Source organism: Canis lupus, chromosome 26 (genome assembly GCF_048164855.1).
Source record: "Canis lupus baileyi chromosome 26, mCanLup2.hap1, whole genome shotgun sequence".
In the NCBI taxonomy this organism is placed as follows: domain Eukaryota; kingdom Metazoa; phylum Chordata; class Mammalia; order Carnivora; family Canidae; genus Canis; species Canis lupus.
In genome coordinates, this window is record NC_132863.1 from 28,557,575 (window position 1) to 28,582,296 (window position 24,722).

Here is a 24,722-nt window from a genome sequence, read left to right on the forward strand (position 1 = left end):
AGTCATCCTGACATTGAGAGGAAGTCACAAACCCCAGTCCTGTCCAAGGTGCTGAAGATGCGGTAAGGAAGGTGACCCCCTCCATGGAAAAAAGGTGACAACCCCCAGACAGAGCTGTGGCAGGACAGAGGGCACCATGCAATGCCTTGAGAGCACTGAGCATGAGCCCTAAATTCTGTCTGGGCGGTCACAAAAGGCTCTGAGGCTGGACTTGCTTCTCTTGGGGCTCTAAGGGACTCAGATGAGCCAGGGCATAGAGGGGAAATGGTTCTCCAGCATACATACAGGAGCCATGGGGGCGGGACGGGGTGAGGCCTGGAAGAGACCCTCTCCACAATCGCTTCGAATTTTTGGATTAAGCAATGCCACCTCCCCCTCCAGCCCTGGTTCTACTTGAGAAATGCAACACACAGGAGAGGAAATCCCGCTATTAGGCTCCTGTCACCAAAATGTGAGTTTACCATAGCATTATGGACTCACCAATGTCTTATATTTTAATAATACAAATTTTTGTGACTGAATAAGTTACACATGTATCTCGTTTAAAGATGTAAAGAGGGCAGCCTGGGTGGCTCCGCGGTTTAGCGCCTCCTTCAGTCCAGGGTGTGATCTTAGAGACCCGGGATCGAGTTGGGCTCCCTGCATGGAGCCTGTTTCTCCCTCTGCCTGTGTCTCTGCCTCTCTCTCACTCTCTCTCTCTCTGATGAATAAATAAATAAAATCTTAAAAAAAAAAAGATGTGAAGAGTATAAAGGGTATAATGTGAAGACTTATCGCTAATCCTGTCACCCTTCCTAGAGGCTGCCACTTGGGTGTTCTTTAAGAGAAATTCCACACATAAAGTACCCCCATCCCCCACAAATCGTTGCACTGTTCTGCTTGCCGTTTTCTTTAATAATGTATCTCGGAAATATACACAGAAAATAGCCCTTTCTTTGCAAAGGCCACATGGCAAACTATGTGTTACTAAGAAATTATTTATCTGGGCCTCTCTGGATGGACCTTTAGGTTGTTTCCAACCTTTTATTAATGCAAACAATGCTTTAACGAACACTTTGTTCATCATTTTGGCACATGAACAAGGAAATTTCTAATAGCAGGATTGCTGAGTCAAAGGGTATGTGCATTTTAGATTCTGATAGCTATTGCTGTTTTTTTCATTTTGTTATAGGGTTGTAACGTAGTTTATTTAAACAGTCCCTCCTTCCCTCCCCCAGCTTTTCTTCTGCTTTCTTTTCAATTTCCTGTTTACTTTTATGAAATAGTTAACAGTAACATTTCATGACTTTTGATGTATCATCCTTCAGTATATACAGTTCACTAGAATTTCTGTGTTGTGCGTGGGGGGGGGGACGGGGGTGTTTTGGCCTCTTTTGGATGGATGTTTATATCCTTTGATTAGCTTATTTCCTATCTTTTGCACCCAGTCTCTCGAGAAATTAATGCAAAGCATTAGGCATAACGCCTGGCACATACTGGGCATTCCGGTATTTGTGAGTTTCTGTAAATCACAATGTTGCAGTGAATTGCCTATGCAAGTACATCTTTGTGCACATGTGTGAGCATTAAATTCTTAGAAGCAGAATTGCTGGTCAAAAGGTGCATGCATTCCCATTTGGTAATATTGCAAAATTGACCTCCAAAGAGCTTGTACCACCTTACACACCCGTTTCCCCACATACTTGCCAACTCTTTATTATCAAATCACAGATGTTTTAAGGGGCGGAACAATGCTTGGAGACTGTTTCAAACCCTTTATGGAGCAGAGAGGGACACTGAGGCCTGGGGACGGGGAGGGAGTGCTCGAAGTCCCCTGTGAGCTGTGGCACAGTTCAACTCGCATCTCGGGCCTCTCTGTCCCCTTATAGGGAACTGGGCATGTCCTGGGTGGAATGTGTGAGCACCCTGGATAGGTGCCATGAGGTGAGAGAGGGCACGAAGATGGGGCAAAGGGGAGGTGGGCGCACCAAGGTCTGCATCGACTCCTCTGCATCTGCCGTGGGGAATGCACCATTTTTATTTCATGAAGAAACTTGTGACTCTTCTGCGCTACTTCTCTCCCCCTCTCCCCCCACCAACATCTTCTCCCTTGGAAACGGCCTCAGAGATTCTGAGAGGTGCCTTCCTTACTTCTGAGCCCGCCTGTGTGGGAGGAAGCCGAGGACGTGAGGGTACTGATTGAGAGAGCAGGTTGAGACCTAGGAGCTGTTGTGCAAAAAGAATGGTAAATTATATAAGGAGGGAAAGCGGCAGGGTGTGGGGTGGAGGCAGCCATTCATCAGTGCTTTTTAACCCTTTCCTGCTGCAAGAGCAGGCGGCCCGGGACTGACGCTGGGAGCTGGCTGCAGCGAGAGACATTTTCATAAATGGTTTGTGCTGAAGGCTTTGAAGGGAGGACAGCATCGCTCCCTCCTCGCCCTTTGCAGACAGGCTTTGTACTCTGGGTAAAACTGTCGGAAAAGGTGGAACAGCTCCTAATCTAGGAGATGATTCCTGTGGGAAATCAGGCTGCTTTTCAAGCGTAATTTGAAAAGCCGCTGCCTTCAAAACTTCAGTGGTGGCGGGGGGCTGTGGAGGGGGGTGGGGATGCAGAGAGAAGAATGCCATTTATAAAGCAATCAACGCTTCGACAGAGTCAGCCATCACTCAGAATTATTTTCCGAAATTTGGCCTCTATTCCATACTCTGGAGGAAAGGCAGTATGGGCACTTTGCTTCCAATCAAGCCCGACACAGAGGCTGGGGTAAGTCACACAAAGGGAGATGTTCATCACAGCTGGAGCTGCGGAAAATCATTTTTAGGGCTTCTCAACTCTCCGGCCCGAGCTGGAGGAAGCCTCATCAGAGGTTCCATTCATCTCACTTCTTACTTTTAAACTTTAAAGCACATATTTATGTGCCTCAAGTCGCCCATGAACCACGGCATGTCAAACAGTTTGGGGTTGATGGAAGAGGTACATTTTCTCGTCCTGGGACTTTCGAAAACACAATTTCATCGCCAGCCAGCCTCTCCCCCTTCTGATGGCTCCTGGATGCTGCCACGAGATGAATATTCCTAAAACGCTGCTTTCAATTCATTAATCACCTGTTCAAGAACCTTTCAAGGCCACTTGATCTGTTAAGGGTGGAATCTCTAGGTTGGCATTCAATGCCCTTCATAAATGTGGCCTCAGTGACCACAGCCTGCTAACACATCCCCTCCTGGGCTGCCGGGCCACACTGGTCATCTGCCACAGGCGTGGGGTGGTGGCTGTCTGTCACTGTTACCCACTCTGCATCTCTTTGCCTAGTAACCAAATACAGTGCTTCCTTTTGGGGGAAACCACTCCATCCCAACTCTGTCTCCATATGGTTTGGATGAGCTGATCTGAGCACCTGCCCCCAAGACTGCCAGGAGAATGCTAAGGATCAGGAGCAGCAAACTAAGGTCCAAGGGCAAAATAGTGGCCCATGGCCTATTTTGTAAGGATTTTACACATTTAAAATGTAAAAAAAAAAAAAAAAAAAAAAAAGCCAAAGAAGATTCTACAGAGATCCTATGGCCTGCAAAGCCTATAATATTCACCATCTGACCCAGTATGGGGAAAGTTTGCCAAAACCTGCTTGGATGCACAATGCTTGGTTTGGGGTGGGGCAGAGGACTGGCTGAGCTGAGAAGAGATAATCCTAGAACTTGAGTTGGGAGCTGCCAGATGGAGGTGCACACTCTCCTAGGCTTGATCAACTCAGAGAACATCAGCCAGGACTACTGGCCATCCTTGCCACTTTATAGAGAGAGGCTGCTAAAACATGGAGCCTGGCTGTGGGATCTGGAGCCAGGGGCCGGGCGGTGGGGCGGGGTGGCTGCCGGTTATGAGAGCCAAGACATTACTCTCAAGCTACTTTGAGTTGGGTCTCCTGTTAGCTGCAACTGAAGGAGTTATGATGAGTGCAGATATGGACAGGTACACCTGGCTGCCTTTGGCATGTCATTTTCCTTGTCTGGAATGCCCTTCATCCTCTTTCTGCCAATAGTCTGCTCGTCTTACCAAGATCTTACCCTCCTTCACCAGGAGTCCTCCTTAGTTCCCAGGTGGTTTATTCTGAGATTTAACCATCTACTTCCTCTGCAATAACTGTCCAGAGGAGTATGTGCTGCATCCTAACAAAGCCGTAAGCAAAGGGGTTGGATGGAAGGAAGGGCTGCACAGTGTCGAAGCCCTGGGCACTGTAAACACGATAACACTTTCTCTGCTGCAGCCATTTAAAGAGGCAGAGGTGGTGAACTCCAGTTCAGAGATGGGGAAATGAAAAGTGACTTGTCCAAGGTCACACAGGTACTGAGGGGTAGAGTCGGAAACCAAGTCCAGTGCTGATGAGCTCCAGATCATCCACGCTCCTTCCACACTACGAGCCTCCTAAGGACTACGCCCAGCCCTTTGCAGGATCCCAGGGTCCATCTCTGTGCTTTCCGGAATCCCCCAGGAGGCACCCACTGCCTGCAAATCAGAGCTCAGTGTCTCAACTTGAAACTCAAGGCCCTTCAGTATCTACCTTTAACTCCAGCCAAACCAACACTCGGAAACCCTCAATGAAAGGAGAAATCCTCACTGCACCAGCCACGTTTAACAGGGGGAAACGATCACTTTGAGAAGCCCACATAAACAAGGGCTAAGATGAGTCAGCTGGATGGGTTCAAATTAAAGTTGCCTGAATATAATAATGACTGGAGAGGCACTCTAATTAGTTTTTTTTTTTTTTTTTTTTTAAATCAAGTGAATCTGCCTGCGGGAATCCCAAAGCAACTCAGGGTGTCTACGCCCTGAGGACAAGATGGGTTTTTGGAACACCATGGCAGATCCTTCCACACGGATTATCTCCTGGAGAGCCTCCCAAGGGCCCAAGTTGCATCAGGGCACAGGATGTGTGTGCACGTTCCCCTGCCTCTTGGCACACTATTACAGCCTGCCATGTCCACGCGCCCTGGGAAGGCAGACTACTAGGTAATACTCCATAAGTCCCACCACCTCCCTGACCTGTTTTCTCATTTGTCAGGACCTAGAGATTGAATTAGCCTAGGACTTTGTGTCCCCAGTGGAATTAGGAACAATGTGGTGAATCTTCTTAGAGTCCTCTCAATTAGAGGGTATTTCCCCCCTTTCTCAAAGGAAATCATCCTAGAATTTTAAAACCAGAAGAGAGTAAAGTGATTATCTCTCTTTCAGGGGTTCTTAACTTGGGGTCCCTGCAGGCTCATAGGTGAAGTCTCTAGAATTGTACACAGAATTTGTGAGGTCAGCTCAGTAGACCAACCCAGCAGGAGATGAGATGGTACATGACCCCAGTCTCACAGTCTCGGAGGATGCAGTGCCCTCCTGGAAGGGAGGGGGGTAAGAGGAGGGACATTGCTGGGGAAGGGGTTCTTGAAGTGTCATCGGCTTGCTGGAGGGACCCAGAATTCCCCAAATTAAGCTCTCATTCTGGCCCATTCTCACCTTTACAGGCAGGAGAGCTGAGGCCCAAAGAGAGGGATGGCCCCTGATGACTCACTGGCTGAGCCAGACCAAAAGCCAGGCTGCTACCACCTAGCCCCAATCTGGACATTCTGTGCCCTTGCAAAGAAGACCCTAATAGATGAGTGGGCCTCCCCGGAACTGGCTGGGGCCCCCCTCGCTTGGATATGTCCCCATGCCAGCTGCCTTCTGGGTTTCACAGAGCTGGGGTATTATCTACATCACTGGAGGAGTTATCTGGATGGTATCTAACCATGCATATGGTGAGGAAGCATTCATTATTCCTAGGATCCTTCAGCACATTTGTGTGTGTGTCTGTGGTGGTGTACCTAAATTTATATAATCTGTGTTTTAAATCCCTCAGCTAAAAAAAAGAAAGAAAAGAAAAAATCAACTATTTATCCTGCTTTTTCCACACAAAACTCCCTCAAGGTTACTGCATGGTTGATGAAGGGAACGTTCCAGAAGTACTCTAGCTAAAGACAAGCCAGGATGGGGGGGAAAGAACAGCACTGTCTGCATTCGCTAATGAGGGAGTGGATCCAGGTGAGGATCACCAATGGCCAATCCCATAAGAGATCAGATATTACATGCCTCCTGATGGAAATAAATAATACCACTTACGGAGGAGTGTTCCCCAAAACAATGAAAACCCCCAAACCGGATCACACCTCTTGTTCTGCCCTCCCATTTACAGGAAATACAGGTGATAGGAGAAGCCCACGGAATGACCCCCACAGGGATGTAATCAGTAGATCTGGACTGTGAGAAATGCTGTAGGATAAATGACCTTCTTTCAACAAAATGTACAGGGAGAAGAAAAGAGGAGAGGGAATCTATAAATTAAAATATATTTATTAAGGGACATACAGAAAACAGCAATGTATATACCTTATTTGGATCCTGATTCAATGTGCTGGGGAAATTTAAACATTCACTGCATACAATATGAAAGGACCACTGCTAGTTTAGGTGTGGTAATGCTAGTGTGGTTGCACATTTTTTTTTATTTTAATTTTTTAAAATATTTTATTTATTTATTCATGAGAGACACACAGAGAGAGGCAGAGACACAGACAGAGGGAGAAGCAGGTTCCCTGCAGGGAGCCTGATGCAGGACTTGATCCCAGGACCCCGGGATCACCACCTGAGCCACAGGCAGACACTCAACCACTGAGCCACCCAGGCATCCCCTTTTCTTAATTTTTTTAAAAAGATGTATTTATTTATTCATTCAGAGAGAGTGAGAGAGAGGCAGAGACACAGGCAGAGGGAGAAGCAGGCTCCATGCAGGAAGCCCGATGCGGAACTCGATCCCGGGTCTCCAGGATCACACCCCGGGCTGCAGGCGGCGCCAAACCGCTGCGCCACCGGGGCTGCCCCCCTTTTCTTAATTTTTAAAAAAGATTTATTTATTTAAGGGAGAGACTGTGTGTGTGTATGTGTGTGTGTGTGTGTGTGCGCACACACTCACAAGAAAGCGCAAGCAGGGGGAAGAGGGGCAGCAGGAGAGAGAATCTCAAGCAGACTCCCTGATGAGTTGTGGAGCCCAATGCGGGGCTCAATTCCAGGACTCTGGAATCATGACCTGAGCCAAGGGCAGACATTTAACTGACTGAGCCACCCAGGCACCCCATGATTTACATTTTAAAAAAGGTTTGGATAGGACTTCCGAGATGTGCTTCAAAATACTCCGGGGACTGGGGAAGCTGGGGAGGTAAATGTGTGAGGGTAGCCATGAAGCAAAGCTCTCCACGTGCTGGTAACTCGTGCAGCTGGGGTATGGGTACATGGAGCTTGCTGTATACTATTATCCATAATAAAAGTAAAAAATAATCAATCTCCTACTTAACAGGTATGAAAAAATTGCCATGAGTGTTTGTCTTTTGGGAGGGACACCAGATGTCTGGGGAATGAGGTGGAGACTTCACCGTTTCTGTTTTGTACTGCTTGGATTTTACACCATGGCTCTGTATCATCCATTCAAGAACATAAATTCATTTCTTAAGAAGCACCCAATTTAAATAACAAACCTTAAAGTGAGCTCTTGATCACAGCTTTCATCCAAGAATTGCCTTTATTTCATTTTCTTCCAAATAACAGGTTGGGTACAATGAGTTAGCTCTAGCTCACTGTTCCAGGAGGGAAGGTACACATGTCCGCGATGTAGGGCTGCGTTCTGAAGACTCCTGGGTGCGTGGTACTTCCATGTGGTCCTCAGGTGCTCAGGGGACACACTTGGTGCATAGTAGAGGCCTCCCTCCATGTGTCCTTAGGCTCTCCGGTGTGGGGATGTGTGTGTGTGTGTGTGTGTGTGTGTGTGTGTGTGTGTGTGTGTGTGTGGTGATGGCCCGTGGGGCAGTTGGGGCCGCAGAGATGGTAAGCGAAGGAGTTAAGCCCTTAGAGCTGCCAGACAATGTCATTTGAAAACACCAGGTATGAAATATAAATAACAGTCAGCTACTTTCCTTCAATTTCTAAGCAGTTGTGGGATCGATCAATTTATAAATCGACTGGCTGTCTAATCCACCTTCGCAGTCTTCTCTGCCACCACCTGGGGTCAGGGTGGGGTCGCCCCACCTGCGGGACAAAGATATTGCCCTGTCACACCTAGGTGTGTGTGTGTGTGGTGGGGGGTGGGGGGGTCACTGCAGCTCCTGCAGTAGGCAGAGCACATTGGCTGCATAAGGGTTCCCTTGCCCCATGGTCCCCCGCAGCTGCACGGGGTGGAGGCTGGGGTGGGGAGGTGTGAGCTGCTCAGGGCAGTAAAGTTCATTCAGGAGAAACCAGGTGGAGTCCGGGTCCACTTTCATCAAGTGGAGGAAAACCCTGTGGAGACAGAAAGGAGGGTGGGCTGGAGTCTCAAGGGAGCAGAGAGAAGGGAGAGTGGCTAGTGTTCTCGCGACGGGGCAGCTTACTGGGTTATTTGGGGGAGAACCTGATAAAATCCAATCTCTTCGAATAGCAGAGCAAACCCACTGTAGTTCGTAAGACAGGGCCATTAGGATGGTCCCACAGCGCATAAAGAATTTCATATCCATTGACATTGAGAAGTAAAGTAAGTAGTCTGAGCAGAACAATACTGACATTAAACAAGCTCTTGGCAAAGAAACCAGCTAAGTCCTGGGGTTTCAAGCAGGAGTTTTTAAAGAAAACTGACGGGCTCCACTTCTCATTCCAGGCTCACAGGGCAAGCCCACACTCCGAGTCTCCAGGTCCTCATCCCTGTCCTGCCAACTTGCTGCTGAGCTCTGTAGTTCACCCTCTTCTGGCCACCAAGATCCATGGGTTCTTGATGGTCTGGACAGGCTCATAGAGATCAGACCCAGTTATTCTCCTGTAGCAGGAACCGACTGAGCTGGGCCCCCTGACTTTGGGTGGAGCCAGAGAACTGGTATCCTACACATGACAGGGACAGAGCTGAAGGGCCTGGGCCACCCAACACCACATACCTCCTGAGGGTGAGGCTCTTTAACTTGGCCTGAGCTTTGGGGTTGCAACCTTTGCCTCTCATCTGCTCATATCCCATTTCTGAATGACCAACCATGTGCTCAGGGCCACTGCACTGAGCAGTCCAAGTGTAAACTTCATACACTTGGCCAATTCAGTGATTCAGAGTCTGGATTTTCAATTCCAGGAAGGATGAGGCCCTCCCCTAGTTGGGCAGCTCCCTGTTGGTATGTATCACCGGCTCAGAGAGGTTGGCCTTCCTGGACCATTGTGCTTAGGTGGCTGCCCCCTATTTTTCTCTTTCAGGACACCCCTCCCAGCACTTACTGTCTATCAACTATCTCCCGTCCTCACAATACAGCTTCTGAGGGCTGCGACCACACCTTTTTTGGCTCACTGCTGTACCAGGCACCTGGGATGGCACATGGTAAGCCCTCAACGAATACTTGACCCAACAGGTTCTTATATTTAATTAGTGATTTATGACACTGCATGACAATGGCTTAAGATGACATACCTCTCTGGAAAATCACATCCTATAAAAGGATCTAAAGGAGAGGTCAACTGTTCACCACCAAGGAAGGTCTAGGGAAGGTTACCAACAGGATTCACATTATGGCAGACATCACTGCTATGTGGCTGTGGGAGATTAGTCCACTTATCACTGCTATGTGGGATTTTGCTGAGGCTTAAATGAGAAAACACAGATCCAGTCCTACACAGCGTCTAGCCCATGTGATCCTTACCTACCAAGTAATGGCATGGATAGTATCTATTTGATGAATCACATTTTATTCTTGATGACCTAGGAGCCTCTCCCATACTGTTGGGCAGCAAACAGGAATTTAATGCATGCTGAATGGAGCTAAATTCTGTTTTTAATTTTGTTAATCTGAAAAACCCGTGCCTTTAGGGGATTTGGGTCTTACTCTGGGGGAAGCCAGTTTTGCTTTCTTCCTTGGGTTTAGTAGACATCTGCTAAGGAGGCAAGGAAGGCAGGTGGGAAGGGAAGGGGGGATCCTTTGAAAATTTTTCTGGCCTGGTTTGTGCCTAAACAATTTAAGTTTTCTTTACTTAGGATAATCTTGTGCTTATAATCTCAGCGGTGGTTGCTGGAGAAGTGATTAGAATATTCTAATTCATCGTTTCCACTTCACCGCAGAAAGGAGATGGGGCCTGCGTGGGAGACAATTTTTGTTTAAAAACAAAAATATCTTTGATAATTAGAGTGGCAAGGGAAATTATGAAAAAACACACCAAAAATGGGAAGCTGATTTCTATTTACATGTGACACAGTTGACAGTTTTTCCTGGTGCCAAAGATGGTTAGAATGCAAATGGCTTCATTTGATTTTTTTTTTCCCTCTTCCAGAACTGGAACAGTTTCTCAGGCTACAGCCTGGCGCACCGAGGAATAATTTGATCTGGGCACCACCCGGCGAAGTGGTGCCGTGGCCCACCTCAGTCAGGGCTCTGCTCTGCCTTATAGGGGCATGAATACCTTGCAATGTTCACTTTGAGTCCTTTTTAACATGCTAAATGCAGATGTTCTGCTCTTTGGCAGGAAAGGAAAAGGAGAGAGCCACTCTCTTTGCCCTGTGAGAACTCTAAAATGCTCACAGAGAAACAAAGTAAGAATGTGTGGACAAAGTTCACCTTCTTTTATTAAGTGAGATCCAAACTCTTAGAAGAATTATTTCGGGTCTCCTTCCTTAGCTCTTAAAGGGGTAGACCCCCCAGAATGGCAGGGAGCCATACCAGTTCCCTCTCCTGCCTCTGGGGCTTGAGGCAAATTATTTTGCCTCTGTGAACCTGTTTCCTCTTTCTCCAAAGGAAGATGATCACACTCGCCCCACCCTCCTCACAAGTTTGTTGCCAGGCTCTAAGGAGATGAGGTGCAGGAAAACACTTTGAAGTGTATAATGAAAACACTGCTCCTTCCAGAGACTATGTGTGTGTCTAAGGAATAATTATCACTACCAACCTTTGCAGCACCGCCACACCACGGAAACTTCTCCGACACTCTGAAAAGGGCAAAACATTTGTCTTTTGTTTCACTCGTAATTTCCTTCATACTGACTTGGTGGGGGTCCCAGGCCTCAGCCAATGGCATTCTCATTTCGCCCGCTATTTTCAAGAAAAAACAAATGCAATATTCTTTGCCCTCTGCGTGCCTGAAGCTGGGAGTGAAAACCATGCTGGGCAACCAGGTGCTGGCAGGTGTAGCTGTGCTCTTGCTTGGCAAAAGGCATGCGACCTGCTGAACTCTAAACACTGACACATTCTGAACCTGAACCCTTGTTCAGTTTAAGCCCCTGGGAGCTGAACACAGGCCTGGGAGGCCTTTGTCTGAGCTCAGTGGCCCAGCTTTGCTCCAAACTCTGGTACCACTTTGTCCTGCGGCCAGTTCTTGCCCATCCCGAGCTGGGGAGAGGGGTTCCCAGAAAGTGAAGAGCCAAAAGCTGAAGACCCTGAAAAGCCCTTTTGCATAATAGAAAGCCAGAAGACAAAGAGAGGACCTCCGCTTTGAAGTGACTGGGGTAACTGCCTGGAAAATGTTCCTAATACATCGTGAGACATGGCAGAGATGGCTGTTGAACATGCCAAATGGCCAGCTCCATGTTTTTTCAAACCTAAAGAGAAACACTTAAAAAAAATATATGTATACCATTTAAGTCCTGAACAAAAATTTCTTTCTCCTTCCCCCAGGCCCAAATCAGTGGCTCCAGGGAGCACAGTTATCAAGAGATTATCTGGTCCCCAGAGTTTCGGGAGGCACTCAGCTGTGCCTCATGCCTCTAAGTGTCCTGAGGCGAGTGATTATCTCTCAATAACCTGTAGGGCCGTGTAGCTTAAATGATAACTTGACTTTAAAAAATTTAGAACTCGCCGTTAGGCAGTTTCTAAGCAACCTCTGTTTCCATGGCAAAGAAGCCTGGTGTTTATACTGATTTTTCACTTAAAATGCGGTTTTATTGAATTTCGCTTCATGCAGGCAGCCATTTCCCTGCACTCCAGCCCTATCTACAATTGATGGGCATCAGCAAGTACCTAATAAACTCCAGACACCAAACCAACAGAAGCGGCTCATTCCTTTATGATCAATAGTGGCCTGCTCCGAGTGACAAAGCTGGGGGTGAGGTGGCCTGGGGAAATAGACAATGTGCTACTACTAGGTTCTGGTCAGCAGGGTTTGGGTCCCGCCTCTTTGTGGTTCACTGAACATTTCCTAGCACCTGCTCTAGCCCAAGCACTGAGCTGGGTATGTGGGACACAAAGATGGATGGACAAAGGCTCTGGCCTTGGGGCTCCGCATCTGGTAGGGAGGACAGACTATGCACAGAGGCACACGGTGCACTGCGGGGAGGGCTGCACATGTGAGGTGGAACCCAAGGAGGGGACACAGCCAAGTTGCTTCTCTGTAAGCATCAGCTCTAAGCCCCCTTCCAACGTCAACAGTCCACAGTGGTTCTCAAGCATGGGCACCGGATGGCCTCCCAAATATGGCAACACCCCAAAGAAATCCCTCTGTTGCAGATGCAAATACTATAGGGTGTGTCCTCACCATCTCGGTCTAGACAACATCTGCTCAAAAGCAGCTCTAGAAAACCGCCAGCCAATCCAGGCCTAGTGAAGCTAAATAAACTGTAAGTGAAATGCAGAGCTTCCACCTCTCCTGGGTGACAGGCTATTCTTTCTCTGTCAATTACTTGCTTGAGGGATCTGCTGCTCCTTGTCTCTTTCTGGATTTATAAAATGACATGACATGAGCTGTCTGCATAAGTGCCAGTGGTAAAGAACTTGTGGCTTTGTGATCTGTTTATTTATTTATTTATTTGGGGCTTCTAAAGAAGTTATTCAGGGATGAAACCTTAGGAACATGATACGGGCTGTCTCTACATGGCCATGACTAAATGCAATCAGAAAATGAACTCACTCATTGGGAAGCAGGCACGCCCACAAAGTTATTCGAGCTTCCCTGCTATTCCCTCTCTGGCAGAACCTGTACGCTCTTCTCTTCTCCGGCCATCTCCTCCCGTGACTCGGTGCACGCCGATGCTACAAATGAGGCTGTGTGTTTCCTTTTAAACAAATGGATGCTCGGGGTGTCGACGTGTCCTAGCCAGCGAGCGGTGGGGTGATGTTTCTATCTCGGTAATTTACTCTAATGGGTCTCGGTTCATTGGTTAACCAGTATTTCAAGCCTGTCCTTTCTTGCTATTCAATTTAGCTATCTTCTCCTGCGAGGAGGTCGTTTTTTTGTTTCTAAATGTTGGAAATGGAGGATTATGACTTGGAGCAACGATTTACTCTCCAAATAAATACTACCAATTACCTCTGCAGCTATATGTACTCGTTAGACTTAACTATATTTACCTGTTCGAAACCATTCATCTATCGATCTAACTCCATCTCGCATACTCACACAAAGACCGATAATAAAAATATTTAAATGCAACAGGAACAGGATTTAAAACCATAAACACCAGTAGAAGCTTACAATGCTAATCGCACCCCTAAAGTACCACAAGACAAAGTATCATAAATGCAGTGGAGTGACTCCATTGCTTTGTGCATATTTAAAAAGATATGGCACTGAGAGGACCAATCTGTTACAGACAATTCAAAAATAAGCCAGACCTAGAAGGGTTTAAATCCCACTGGGGCAGGATTTAAAAGCAGCCCTTTCCATCTGGCTGCCTTGCCTGCCTTGAGGCCCCCCGCAGGCCTAGATCCACCCCCCTAGCCACGACGCCGCTGGGCACAGATTTCAAAGCGGCCCTGTGCCAGAGTACACAGGGGGCTGACTCAGGCCACATGGAGCGTTTCCTACTCCACACCCACCCTCTCACCCCAAAGGTGTATACCCTTGAAAATAAAGACATCTTTGTAGCAGCCTACCTATTTTGTCCCCCTCCCCCCAACTGTTTTCCTGGAACCCACGCTTTGGCACTAAGCCAGGAGCCTCTGCTGATGGATGCGAGGAAGAAGCAGCTCTAGGAAGCTTAGTTGTGTATTCACTGCAAGGACGTTAGAAACATTAGTCACAACAATACCCAGCATTCTTCTAAGATGACCCATGCAGAAATTTTTTAGGGTTCAAAACCAAGGAGAGCTGTGCTTCTTTCTGCGGAGCTCTCTTTTCTTATTTCAGGGATGCCTGAAGGTGCAAAATTGATGCATTTCCCTCTTTGCTCTGTCTGTGGAAGATGAGAGCCACACTGAAGGCTTGTCTCCAGCAAGGGTGCAGAACTCTAGGTGTGCACTTTATATGTTAACCTCAACCCTGGTTTCACCTTGTTTTTTCCCCTTTATTATTTTTGTTGCATATACTTAATTGATAAGATGCCCTAGGTCTCTTTTGGAATCAGGAGGAAGTTAATAATGCTAACAACTACTTACATACTTTTTCCTCTCTGTTGACATTTTGTGCTGAAGAATAATATGCATGAGTTTACTGAATCCTGCAATAATTTGATTAGGTGGAAGATAGCAGATATGCTCACTCTAGTCTTGCAGACGAGGGAGCAAAGACTTGGAGAAGTAAACTGATTGGCCCAGGGCTGTGCTGCCATGAGCAGCAATGTGAAGTCCACTCTAACCTGGTATTCATCTTTACAATCCTTCAGCTCTCAACACAGTATTTGCATGTTAATAAAAAAAATTTTGTGAATAAACACACATAAAATAAGATAATGAAGGCTGTTTTCCTGGCTGGTTTGCTCAGTACTGAAATCATGACATTCACACCAGTCTCTTAAGTGCTCAGGACAGACCACGGACCCTGCAAAGTGATGAAACAGGTACCCTATAGTCTGCCAAGGCTTTTGACATGTGAAACCCACTTTGTGCAGGTGGTCCTGCTCCCCGGAGCATCAAGCGCATCCTGGTTCCCAACCCAGTGCGGTGACACGCAGGCATGCCCCACACCTGCCTTACTACTAGGGGGTAAAACGGTTGACCTCGGTCAATTATCAATCACAGGACAACACCAAGGAAGCAGGAGAAGGATAGGTGGCATTTGGTTTAAGTAGCACCGAGGTCCCTGCCTTCAGATCTGAAACCCAGCAACCCACTTTGTTTATAATCTGCATGGCAGATGTCTCTTATCTTTGACACCAGGAAATCATGCCAGTATATGCACAGTGAACAGCTTCAGATCTGAGTGTATTTTTAGAACAATGAGCCTTGAAAAGAAAAGCAGCAATGCCTGTCAAAAGATGGATAATAGGAAAGCTAACTACTTGGGTCTGGATTTGTCAACTATTAATCAAATGTCAAAAGGAAAAATATTAGGAGTGCCCTCATTTCCATGCTGGGTGCAATCCAAGGGGGAAACAGCTTTGCAGCCCAAACTCAAACAAACTGCCCACAACATTTAAGGGGAAGAGCTACTAATTTCAAGCTCAGCTGAACTAACGGATCACCTCTGTGGCTCCTGATCTGTTCAAATATAATAGGCCCATGTGTGGGTAAAGAGAGGAGCCGGGCTCTGACGGGGATGAAATGAACCAGCCCGTGCCAGTCTATGTTCGTCCAGGGTTTGAAGGCACCGGCTGGTTCTTTGATAGGCTAGGATCCTACTGCTAGAAAGAAAGTGGGGAAGTCAGCCAGTAAATGAACCTTGAAACCTGGTCCTGACTTCTCACGCAGAGGGCGGTAGGGGGAGGTGGCACAATTAACATGAAAAGATCATTCCGGGGTGAAAAACTCTCTTCGGAGTTCAGTAAAGATGAGGTAGGCTTATAATAAGGAACACTATGCCCAAGTGCACAAGTGTTCATATAATATATACACACTGCACCATATATTTGGTGTATTTATAGATATTCCTAACAGGTGTGTACACACACACACAACTATACCTGCGAGGGCAGAGGCTTCCTCTCTCTTGCTTTTGTCTCGTTTCAGTACCTGGAACAGTGCCTGACACACAGCAGCTCCTCAGCTGGTCAGGAGAATGAACAGACTTGTCAGGTGCGACTCCCTCACATAGAAATGCAATTCATGTGCACATTGACTCTGGGAGGAAGGGGTCACCATCATCCTTAGTTTACAGAGGTGGGAAACGAGGTACAAGGACATGAAGTCATTTGGTCAAAGCCACAGATCCAGTAAGATCTGAGCCTAGGTTTGTCTGCCTCCAAGGCTGTGTACCCTCTGCCCTTGTGTACAATGGCTAGGCAGAGGAGGCTGGGAGGGAGCCCCCACCTCCAGCCACAGCACCCCCTTCCTGGCCACCACCACACAAAGGACCACAGCATTCAGTACCCGCACAACCATCTAGTCACTACCTGCTGGCACTCTACATCCCCACCTGGGTCCTGGGCTGCGCTGGTGGAGGCAGGCCTGGGGGTGGAGACCAAGTGGCCTAAGAGCATTGTTCTTTCATGGTGAGACCTGTGGAGCACAGACTTCATCTTTTTCAAAACAGGTATTGCCTTGTTTGTTCCTTTTAGCCCTAGGGTAGAAGGCTTATTAGATTATTTAAGACCTCTCTGCAAAAGACAAGGAGACTCAGAGGCTGCTCAGAGATAGGCCCAAGGAGCATGGTTTCGACAGAGTTCAGTTGAATCAAGCTGACACTGTGTACTGGCTTTAAGGAAAAACACAGAAATTTAGGGTATGTGCTCTCATCTCAGATTCCTTTCATGTGGGGGAAGGAAGAGCTCCATGGTCAGAAAGGCACAGAACTGTGGAGGCCCACTGCATGATGGGAGAAATCTCGGAGGCTTCCAGGGCTACTGGGGAATTTCAATCAGTTGAATGGGCCTCTGCCATGGTTGAGGTGGAGGCATGGCTGACCTGTTCTTTGTAATCTCATGCTTACCCTCAGAGACACTGCCTCATTTACAACTTGTGGTATGCTGACCCCTCCTTCCACACCCCAAATAGGATTTTCTTATTTGTTATCCATTGAAATTATTTAACTAGATGGACTTTGGGGGAGCTGGTATTTTTCTTGCATAGCCAGTTAATAGTGACACCTAGTGGTAACAGACGGTGAGGTTCTATCCTACCCCAGCCCCCCCACCCTTCCCCCAAGTTGCAAGATTTATGTTCCTCCTTACAAGGCACATTCGCTAGATAAAAGCATTAAACTGGAATGGCATTTCTGGTCTTAGCATTTACAGCCTTGGTTATATCAACCACCCCCTGATCAATTTCCATTTCTAGAGTTTACAGCCTGGATGTAAAAGCCTGCCACAAAGGCTCTATTTAATATGACAAATTAAAAAAGCAAACATAGGCTTGGTCATTCTTTGGAGCCAGGAAAAGCAAACAGGAGGGAGGAAAAAAGCTAATGGTAATGCACACAAAGAGAAACTTTCACGGAGCTGCTGAATTTGTCTCCGCACCAAGCACCAATGGTAGGGAGGCTGGCCCTCAGAGGTTCCGGCCTCCACCTGCCGGACCCACAGACTCGTGAAGTGGAGCAGAGGAGCCTGCCCCCAAAAGCATTTTGGTGTGTGGACTGACTTAAGCCAGAGGCAACAGAGACCCAGCAGAGGCAATAGAGACCCAGCAGATTCAAGACAAATTCTTACTTCTCTGTTAACTACCAGAAAGAATTTGAAGAGGGGCCTGGCCCAGAAAGAGAGCTATTACCTCGGATAACTTTTCTTCTGAATAACCTATGCATATGGTAGGGCCAACATCTAATTACCAAACCTCTGTTCTTAAGGCAGGGCCCTTGAGTCACCCTCCTCCCCTGGTGACACCCAGGCCCCTAGGCCATTCCTGAGCTCAGGATGGCAAAGAAGCCTCAACTACCCCACATGACCTTGGGGTAGTTATAAGGGTACCCTTAGGTGTGAAATAAAAAAATGTGTTTTGTCTCCTATTAATCTGTCTTAACTCAATTATCAGGCCAGCCAAAGAACCTAGAAGGGTGAAGTAGAAGGAAACTTCTTCCACCCCTCAAACGGCTGCTCACCTAGCTCCCTGCAGAGCAGGTGCTGGCCCTCACTATTCCCCCGCCAGCCCTGTCGGACAGAGGGGCTGTCCACCCTGCACCAGCAACTCACTAGCTCTGAGGAAGCTGGGACATCTGTGGACAGTTCTGGCTTTCACTGGTTCTTCTCAACACTTAGCTGAAGCTGGTGGCTGAACACTTAACTACAAAGTCTTGGCCCTCACAATCCACACAACAGCCTTCCCTTCTCCCACGAGCAGGTGGTCGGGGTCAGCACCTACTTCATGGGGTGCAGACCCGGGGCGGGGGCAGGAGTGAGGGTGGGGGCGGCAATGAAGTTTCTGAGGGTGGGGGCCAACAATGAGGTTTCTGCAACTGTTCCTATAAGAGATGAGGGGGGCTTGGCCTGCCAGCTTGGAGGTGAAGAGACACAGAGTCTGAAGAGAGATTTTGCAAGTTAGGTGGACAGGCTTCCCTTCTAGAATGGAGATGTGGGGTGTGAGGGAAAGAGGAAAGTGAAGGACAAACAACTGGATGGAAGGTGAAGCTACTCACTGAGCCAGGGGACCTGGTTCATTGGTCCCCGAGATGAGGGAGCAGAAGGCTACATCAATTGTAGGCTCAAGTGTTCCAGTACCCACCCCCACCTCCCTCTCTTCCTTCAGGAACGAGGCTCACAAAGAGACCAGGTTTTCCATTGTCTCAGGCTTCTTTTCCCATTTACAGAGCTTATTAATTTCTGAATCAAGATGCCAAATCAGTTCTTGATCAAGGACAACACTGGTTTTTTCCCTTGACTTCAAAATAAGTTTGCAGATGATGTGTTGGTGAACCAATCAACCTTGCACTTCCTCGCCTCCCAGCCTGGCAAGAGAGAGGTCATCTGACTCAACCCTGAATGGAATGCGGTAGAGCAAACAAAGGCGCTGCAGTCAAGTGGTCTGGCTGCATTTTCCTCCTCCAGAGGCACCCTGAATACCAACTCAAGACTCAGCAAGGTCCAATTCCAGGTTTAATTGCTGTTAGCGGCACAAAAGAAAATTAGAAATGAAAAGATAATGACTGGTGGATATTTGTTTGATGGGTCTCAACTTGTAGGACGGGTATGGGGTGGGTGTAGGAAAAGTAGAATGGGACAGAGAATGGGAAAGTCAGATCTTTGTGACTCTTGGTTGTAACTGGTACACAGAGAATTTACTTCAAGATGAATTCATTACGTTCTTGAGCTGTACCTGAAATCAGCAGTAGCTTCAGCAACACCGCCCGGGGGAGGAGTATTTTCACCCCGAGTTGGTTCTTTAAGGAACAAGAATGAGGATAAGAGAAGCTGGTTGGGATGCGCCCCTGTGCTCAAGAAACCATGACTGATTCTGAGCCTAGGGGAAGTGACGGGAAAGTGACAGAAAGAAAAAAGGGAACTGGGGAAATCAAAAGCAAAAAATTGCAAAGGACAATAAATCAATTCAAAAGGATATTTCCATCACTCCCAGAGAGTGCAAGATTTGTAAGGGAGCAAGCAGCTTCCTCATTTCACAGTCTGAGCGGCCTTGCAGCCCTTCAGGGAACAAGAGAACTCCTACCCCACCAAGGAAGATCGGGGACTCATTTCTAGAAGCCTAAGAAGTGGGAGGGATTGTTGATTTGCTCTGGGACATAGAGCTGCAGTGCCCAGGGTAGTACACAGTGCCAGGCCAGGGAAGCCAACTTTTATTCCGACACCCGGGGGAGGGTAGGTCCACTCTGGCCCCCCTGCCCCAGCTGGATGGAGAGTTGGGGCAGGGGGGGCCACAGTGATTTTTGGTCCCAAGTCTGGGGAATGCTGCTGTGCTCAGAGTTTTAGCTTTTGAGAAAAATCCTTTAGGGCTCAAGGAACCAGACATAGCTTCTTCCGTTAGAGGTGGCACAGCTATTTGAGAATAAGCTAAACTCTTGGAAATTACCATCACATAATTTCAGAGTTGGAAAAGGCCCTTTAGACCATTAGTTCAGCAATTTTATGTTTCTTGGTTCACAGACTCCTATTATAATCAGATGAAGGCTGTGGACTCTATCTAGAAAAAGGAATATAAGTGTCTGCTTGCACACACCCAATTTTATGTACAATTTGCAAGGGTTAAAACACTTGATGTCCATTAAGATGCTCTGTGGAATCAAGGTGAGCCAGATCAGTAACCCAATGCTTATGCTTTGCAGAAGAGGGAGCTGAGGTCCAGAGAGGTGCCAGGGTTACCAGTGATCACTAGAATAGGGCCTAGAAGTGGATCTCTCTCCGATTGGGAGAGTGCTTTGTCCCCTTCGGCACGCCATCTTTCTGCCTTTTGCCCCTCTGGAATTGCTGCTGACGCTGCAGCAGAGGAAAAGGTTACTTGCAAAGAGAAATGCATCTAGTAAAAATACCATCTCTAGAGTTGGCCCAGTTAAAGAAACCATATTAACCTGGCAAGAAGAGCGAGGAGAGAAAAGAACAGAGATGCCTCGACTCCACTTGCCATTAGCAAATCATCTATAATTTAGAGCAAACGTAAAGGGATGCGGGTGATCAAGCAGACGTACCTCCTGGCAGCCTCTTGTAATTTCATGGGCTGTTTGGCGCTGAGGTAAATCAAGCAGGCATCAGCCACTTTATTCAGGTCGCTGTCACCTGCGGAGAGGGAAAACAAAACAAGCATCCGCCCTCAGACTTCATTTGGGCCAAGCAGTAAGCAACTGCTGTCTGGTGAACCCTGGGCTCTTTACTCCATCCGGCAAGGCAGAGAAACATCAAGATGGGTGGGACAATGAAGCCAAAGAAAGAATGAAGGATGAACACGTGAAAGGAGAGGAGAGAGCACGACCGGATGTGGGGCGCCATGCCGCTGGCGAAACCGTGTGCAGGGTGTGTGTCACCGAGGGAGAGTGGCTGGTACCTACCTAGGTCCAGTCTCTCGCAGAGGGGGCCCAGGCCCTGCAGAACAGCCAGCTGCAGCTTGAAAGCCAGCGTGTGGGAGTATACCGGGCCAGCCCGGGCACTGACAGGAGCTTGGGTGACTAAGGAGCCAGCCAGCTTTGGCAGGATGTCTTTGCAGAACCGGCTTCTCAGAAAGTCGCCACACTTGCCTCCGAGGGTACGTAAGACCTGCAGAAACAGCCCCGGGTCTGGTGACTGCACATTGCCAAGGCAGCACAGAGCTAAGGAACGTCTGGTAATTCAATTTCTTCTTGAAAAAAAAAAAAAAAATAGAATTACTGCTGTTAATTCCTTGCCCATGGTTTGTGATTCTGACAGTTATGAATTTGGAGGTCTCTGCTCCCAAGGCATGGCTGCTTCTATCCATAAATACAGATTACATGGGGAATAATTCAAAGGAATCTTGGGTTGGATAAATAATATGATTAATACCTTGATTTTCCTCCCTTTTTTGGTTAAAAAAAAAAGAAGAGCTTAAAGCAGTTCATATAGATCATCTCTTGACTCTTCCTAACATCCCTTGAGAAAAGACTTGTGCTTTGAACTCTAGCTAGCTGAACAAACACAAACAGGGCAGCCCAACTACTGCTGCATACAGGACCCAGAAGGGCAGAGGCTGACTGTGTCAGTGCCCAGCAGTTAGGGCCATATTGGAGCCCTTCCTGTCTCACTGCACCGTCTCCTATGCACGTCACCCTTGTCCTGTCCTCCACAACAGGCGGCTTCTTTGCATCTCGTTTTAAACTCTCTCTAGCAGAACATATTGAAACGTTGTGCCCCACCGCACAAGGCTGAATATACAGGATAATAGGAATTTCTTTAAAAATTGGTCAGCAAGGCATAACCAGCGGTGTTGGCTGACTTTGCAGAGAATGAGGCCCTGACTTGAGGTCCCACAGCTGGGCTATACACAGCCCTCTAGGCCTCGGATGTCATCAGCATGTCTGGGGGTAGAAAAGCAGCCTCAGTTACAGTGTACACATCTTTCTCCTTTTTCTACACCTGCTGTCATTTCAGGTTACCTCTTAATTTCCATAAGGGAAAGTAGCACACCTGAATAAGATTTAGCGAGACCCCCCTCCCCGCCTCGCATTATCCCAGCCTCCCTCTTCCCCTTTCTGTGTGTCTGTGATTTTGTATATTTTGCTTTAGAATAAAAATATTAGTAATTTTATACGTTTTAAATGTAAGCTCTGGTTTTGGTCCAGTATCTGCTGAAGAATCTTACAGAAAACCCAAATACTTTTGTCAAGTATACCAGCTGCGTTCTTGGCTTCACTTTAGGTCCCTACACATCTTTTTTCTTTGCGTCATCTTGCTCACCTACTCCTAATTTATGTTAGCTTGCCCTGGGAAATAGATCTCTGTAGGTTGCCTTAAGTACTTTTTAGAAAAAGGAAGAATATAAATAAATAAGCCAAAATGTGTGCTGATAGAAACCAAACTAAGTCAGGGAGAATAATACCTGACATATATATATATAGCTTTTAACTTTTCAAAGCATTTCACCAAAATAGACCCATTTTATCCTTGACAACAATACTATGAGGATGGTGGAACACATGCTCCTGAGGCCAACTTGAAAAACAGGTGGTCACAGGCTTTGCTCAGAGTCACCTGGATGGGCAGAGGATGCCCACTGCTAGAACCCAGGCCCTTTCACCTTGACTCCTGTGTGGTGCTAAGAAGGTGGGCACAAACTCACAGGTTTGGGGTTTACCACTTACTAGCTGTGTGATCTTGAGAAAAATCCCTGAACTTCTCTGAGCCTGTTTCCTCCTCTGTCAAAAATGGGGAGAATAGGGCAGCCCGGGTGTCTCAGCAGTTTAGCGCTGCCTTCAGCCCAGGGCCTGATCCTGGAGCCACAGGATCGAGTCCCATATCGGGCTTCCTGCATGGAGCCTGATTCTCCCGCTGCCTGTGTCTCTGCCTCTCTCTCTCTCTCTCATGAATAAATAAATAAAATCTTAATAAAAAAAAAATGGGGAGAATAGTAGCTCCCTCACACAGCTGTTGTAAGGAGATAACTTCCCATGTGAGGAAGTGCCAAGCACACAGTGGGTGCTCAATACTGGCAGTCCTTTTTACCTGCTAGTTCCTTCTGCTTCTAACTCAAGAGGAGACTGACTTTTGCTTTCTTCTTTGTACCTTTCTTATCCTGCTATGCTTTCTTCAAGGTATGACATTGCTATCAACTAAGATGAGAACGAATCCGCAAAGACATGGCAGTGCTCTGTGCTGAGTGCCCCCCACCCCCCACAGCTGACAGTGGTGAGGCATCAGCACAGTACCTTGAAGGCTCTGAGCACCACCAGGGGGTCATCATTGGTGAGTCGGTGCACAAGTGGGGGCCAGGCCCGATGAGCCAAGGGAAGGAGCTGGTTCTTGTGGGACTGCAGAACAACCACACACAAATTCAGCACATCCAACACCTGAAAAAAGAGAGGATGTGATTTAGGCAGAGTAGGAGTTAGTCATGGGAAGAGTGTAAGAGTGTTCCTAAAAGGTCCCGGAGGTGGAAACAGCCATGGGGACAACCCAGAGGAGGGAGGCCTTGCAGGGGTTAGGGAACTAAAGGAAGGGCCTCATGCAGTACAGCACAACACAGGAGGGGTAAGAGGTAGCCCCTGAAGGTATCACATTATGAATTTTTTGTTTCATACTAAGTGCAGCAGAGAGCCATCGGAATGTTTTAGGCAGGAAAGTGCCATGATACAATTCATGTTTTAAAAAGGGCATTCTGGCTGCTGAGTGGGGAGGGGCCTGTGACAAGAGAGAGATGGAAGCAGGCCCCTCAGGAAGCAGCCAGAAGAGAGGAAGACTGGGATGTGGCCACAGGGCGGTGGCAGAGGAATGAAGGGGTTTGGGGACTATCTTGGAGGTGTGTATATGCTGAATGTGTATATGAGGTGTGTATATGAATGTGTGTATATGCTGATGGATTAGATATTGGGGCAATAGAGACAGGTATCGGGGCAGCCCCGGTAGTGCAGCAGTTTAGCACCGCCTGCAGCCCGGGGTATGATCCTGGAGACCCGGGATCAAGTCCCATGTTGGGCTCCTTGCATGGAGCCTGCTTCTCCCTCTGCCTGTCTCTATCTCTCTCTGTGTGTGTCTCTCCTGAATAAATAAATAAAATAAATAAAATAAAATAAAATAAAATAAAATAAAATAAAATAAAATAAAATAGACAGGTATCCAAAGGGACTGCCTGGAGTCAGGCTTAGCAACTGAACAGATGCAGGTGCCACTGGATGAGACAGGAGGGGAGGATGCTGGGAAGCTGGGTTAGATTATGTTCTCTTTCTTCTACATGGAAAGGCCAAGTAGGCAGCTTTCTTCTTCATAGGTCTACCTCAGAAGAAAGGTTTCACGTAGCCTAGATGTAAATTGGATTTTTTACCCTCCCTGAGAATATGTGTCCTGATCTCCCATAGCTCAGAGTGCACTAAAGACCACTGGCCTGCCTCAGTGTCGCTAGCAGGGGTCATGATGATGACCAATGTGGGCTTTCCTCCCAGAGATGGCCCACCTTCACAGAGGAGGGGAGGGCACACATCTAAGTCAGAAAGATACAGTGAGGTCTTTTAACATCAAGCACTAAGCCCTGCTGAATGTCTACTATGTGCTGGTCACATTGAGACCAGAACAGAAACAAAGAACAGGGTGCTTGGGTGCCTGGGTGGCTTAGTTGGTTAACTGTCTGCCTTTGGCTCAGATCATGATTCTGGTGTCTTGGGATTGAGCCCCATGTCAGGCTCCCTACTCAGCAGGGTGTGTGTGTGTTTGTGTGTGTGTGTGTGTGTGTGTGTGTGTCTGCTTCTCCCTCTCCCTCTGTCCCTCCTCCCCACTCATGCTCTCTCAAATAAATAAATAAAAATCTGAAAAACAAAGAACAAAAGAGGGCCTGCCTTTGAG

General features: G+C 47.5%; 1 protein-coding gene across 7 annotated transcripts in view; it reads right to left on the reverse strand.

Annotated features, from left to right (window-relative positions):
- Nucleotides 1-7,549: 7,549 nt before the first annotated feature.
- TTI1 (TELO2 interacting protein 1) overlaps nucleotides 7,550-24,722 on the reverse strand; it is a 46,812-nt gene continuing 29,639 nt past the window's right edge. For 2 of the 7 annotated variants that reach the window (XM_072800992.1, XM_072800989.1), the window contains 4 exons: nucleotides 23,096-23,236; nucleotides 20,768-20,972; nucleotides 20,411-20,498; nucleotides 7,550-8,320 (listed from right to left, as the gene is read on the reverse strand). In XM_072800992.1, the coding sequence (XP_072657093.1) occupies nucleotides 8,137-8,320; nucleotides 20,411-20,498; nucleotides 20,768-20,972; nucleotides 23,096-23,236 (618 nt within the window). In that variant the 3' untranslated portion in view covers nucleotides 7,550-8,136. Of the gene's footprint in view, nucleotides 8,321-10,924; nucleotides 10,965-15,806; nucleotides 15,890-20,410; nucleotides 20,499-20,767; nucleotides 21,055-23,095; nucleotides 23,237-24,722 lie in introns of all 7 variants that reach the window. The other 5 variants (XM_072800990.1, XR_012018569.1, XR_012018571.1 and 2 more) reach the window with 5 other exon arrangements.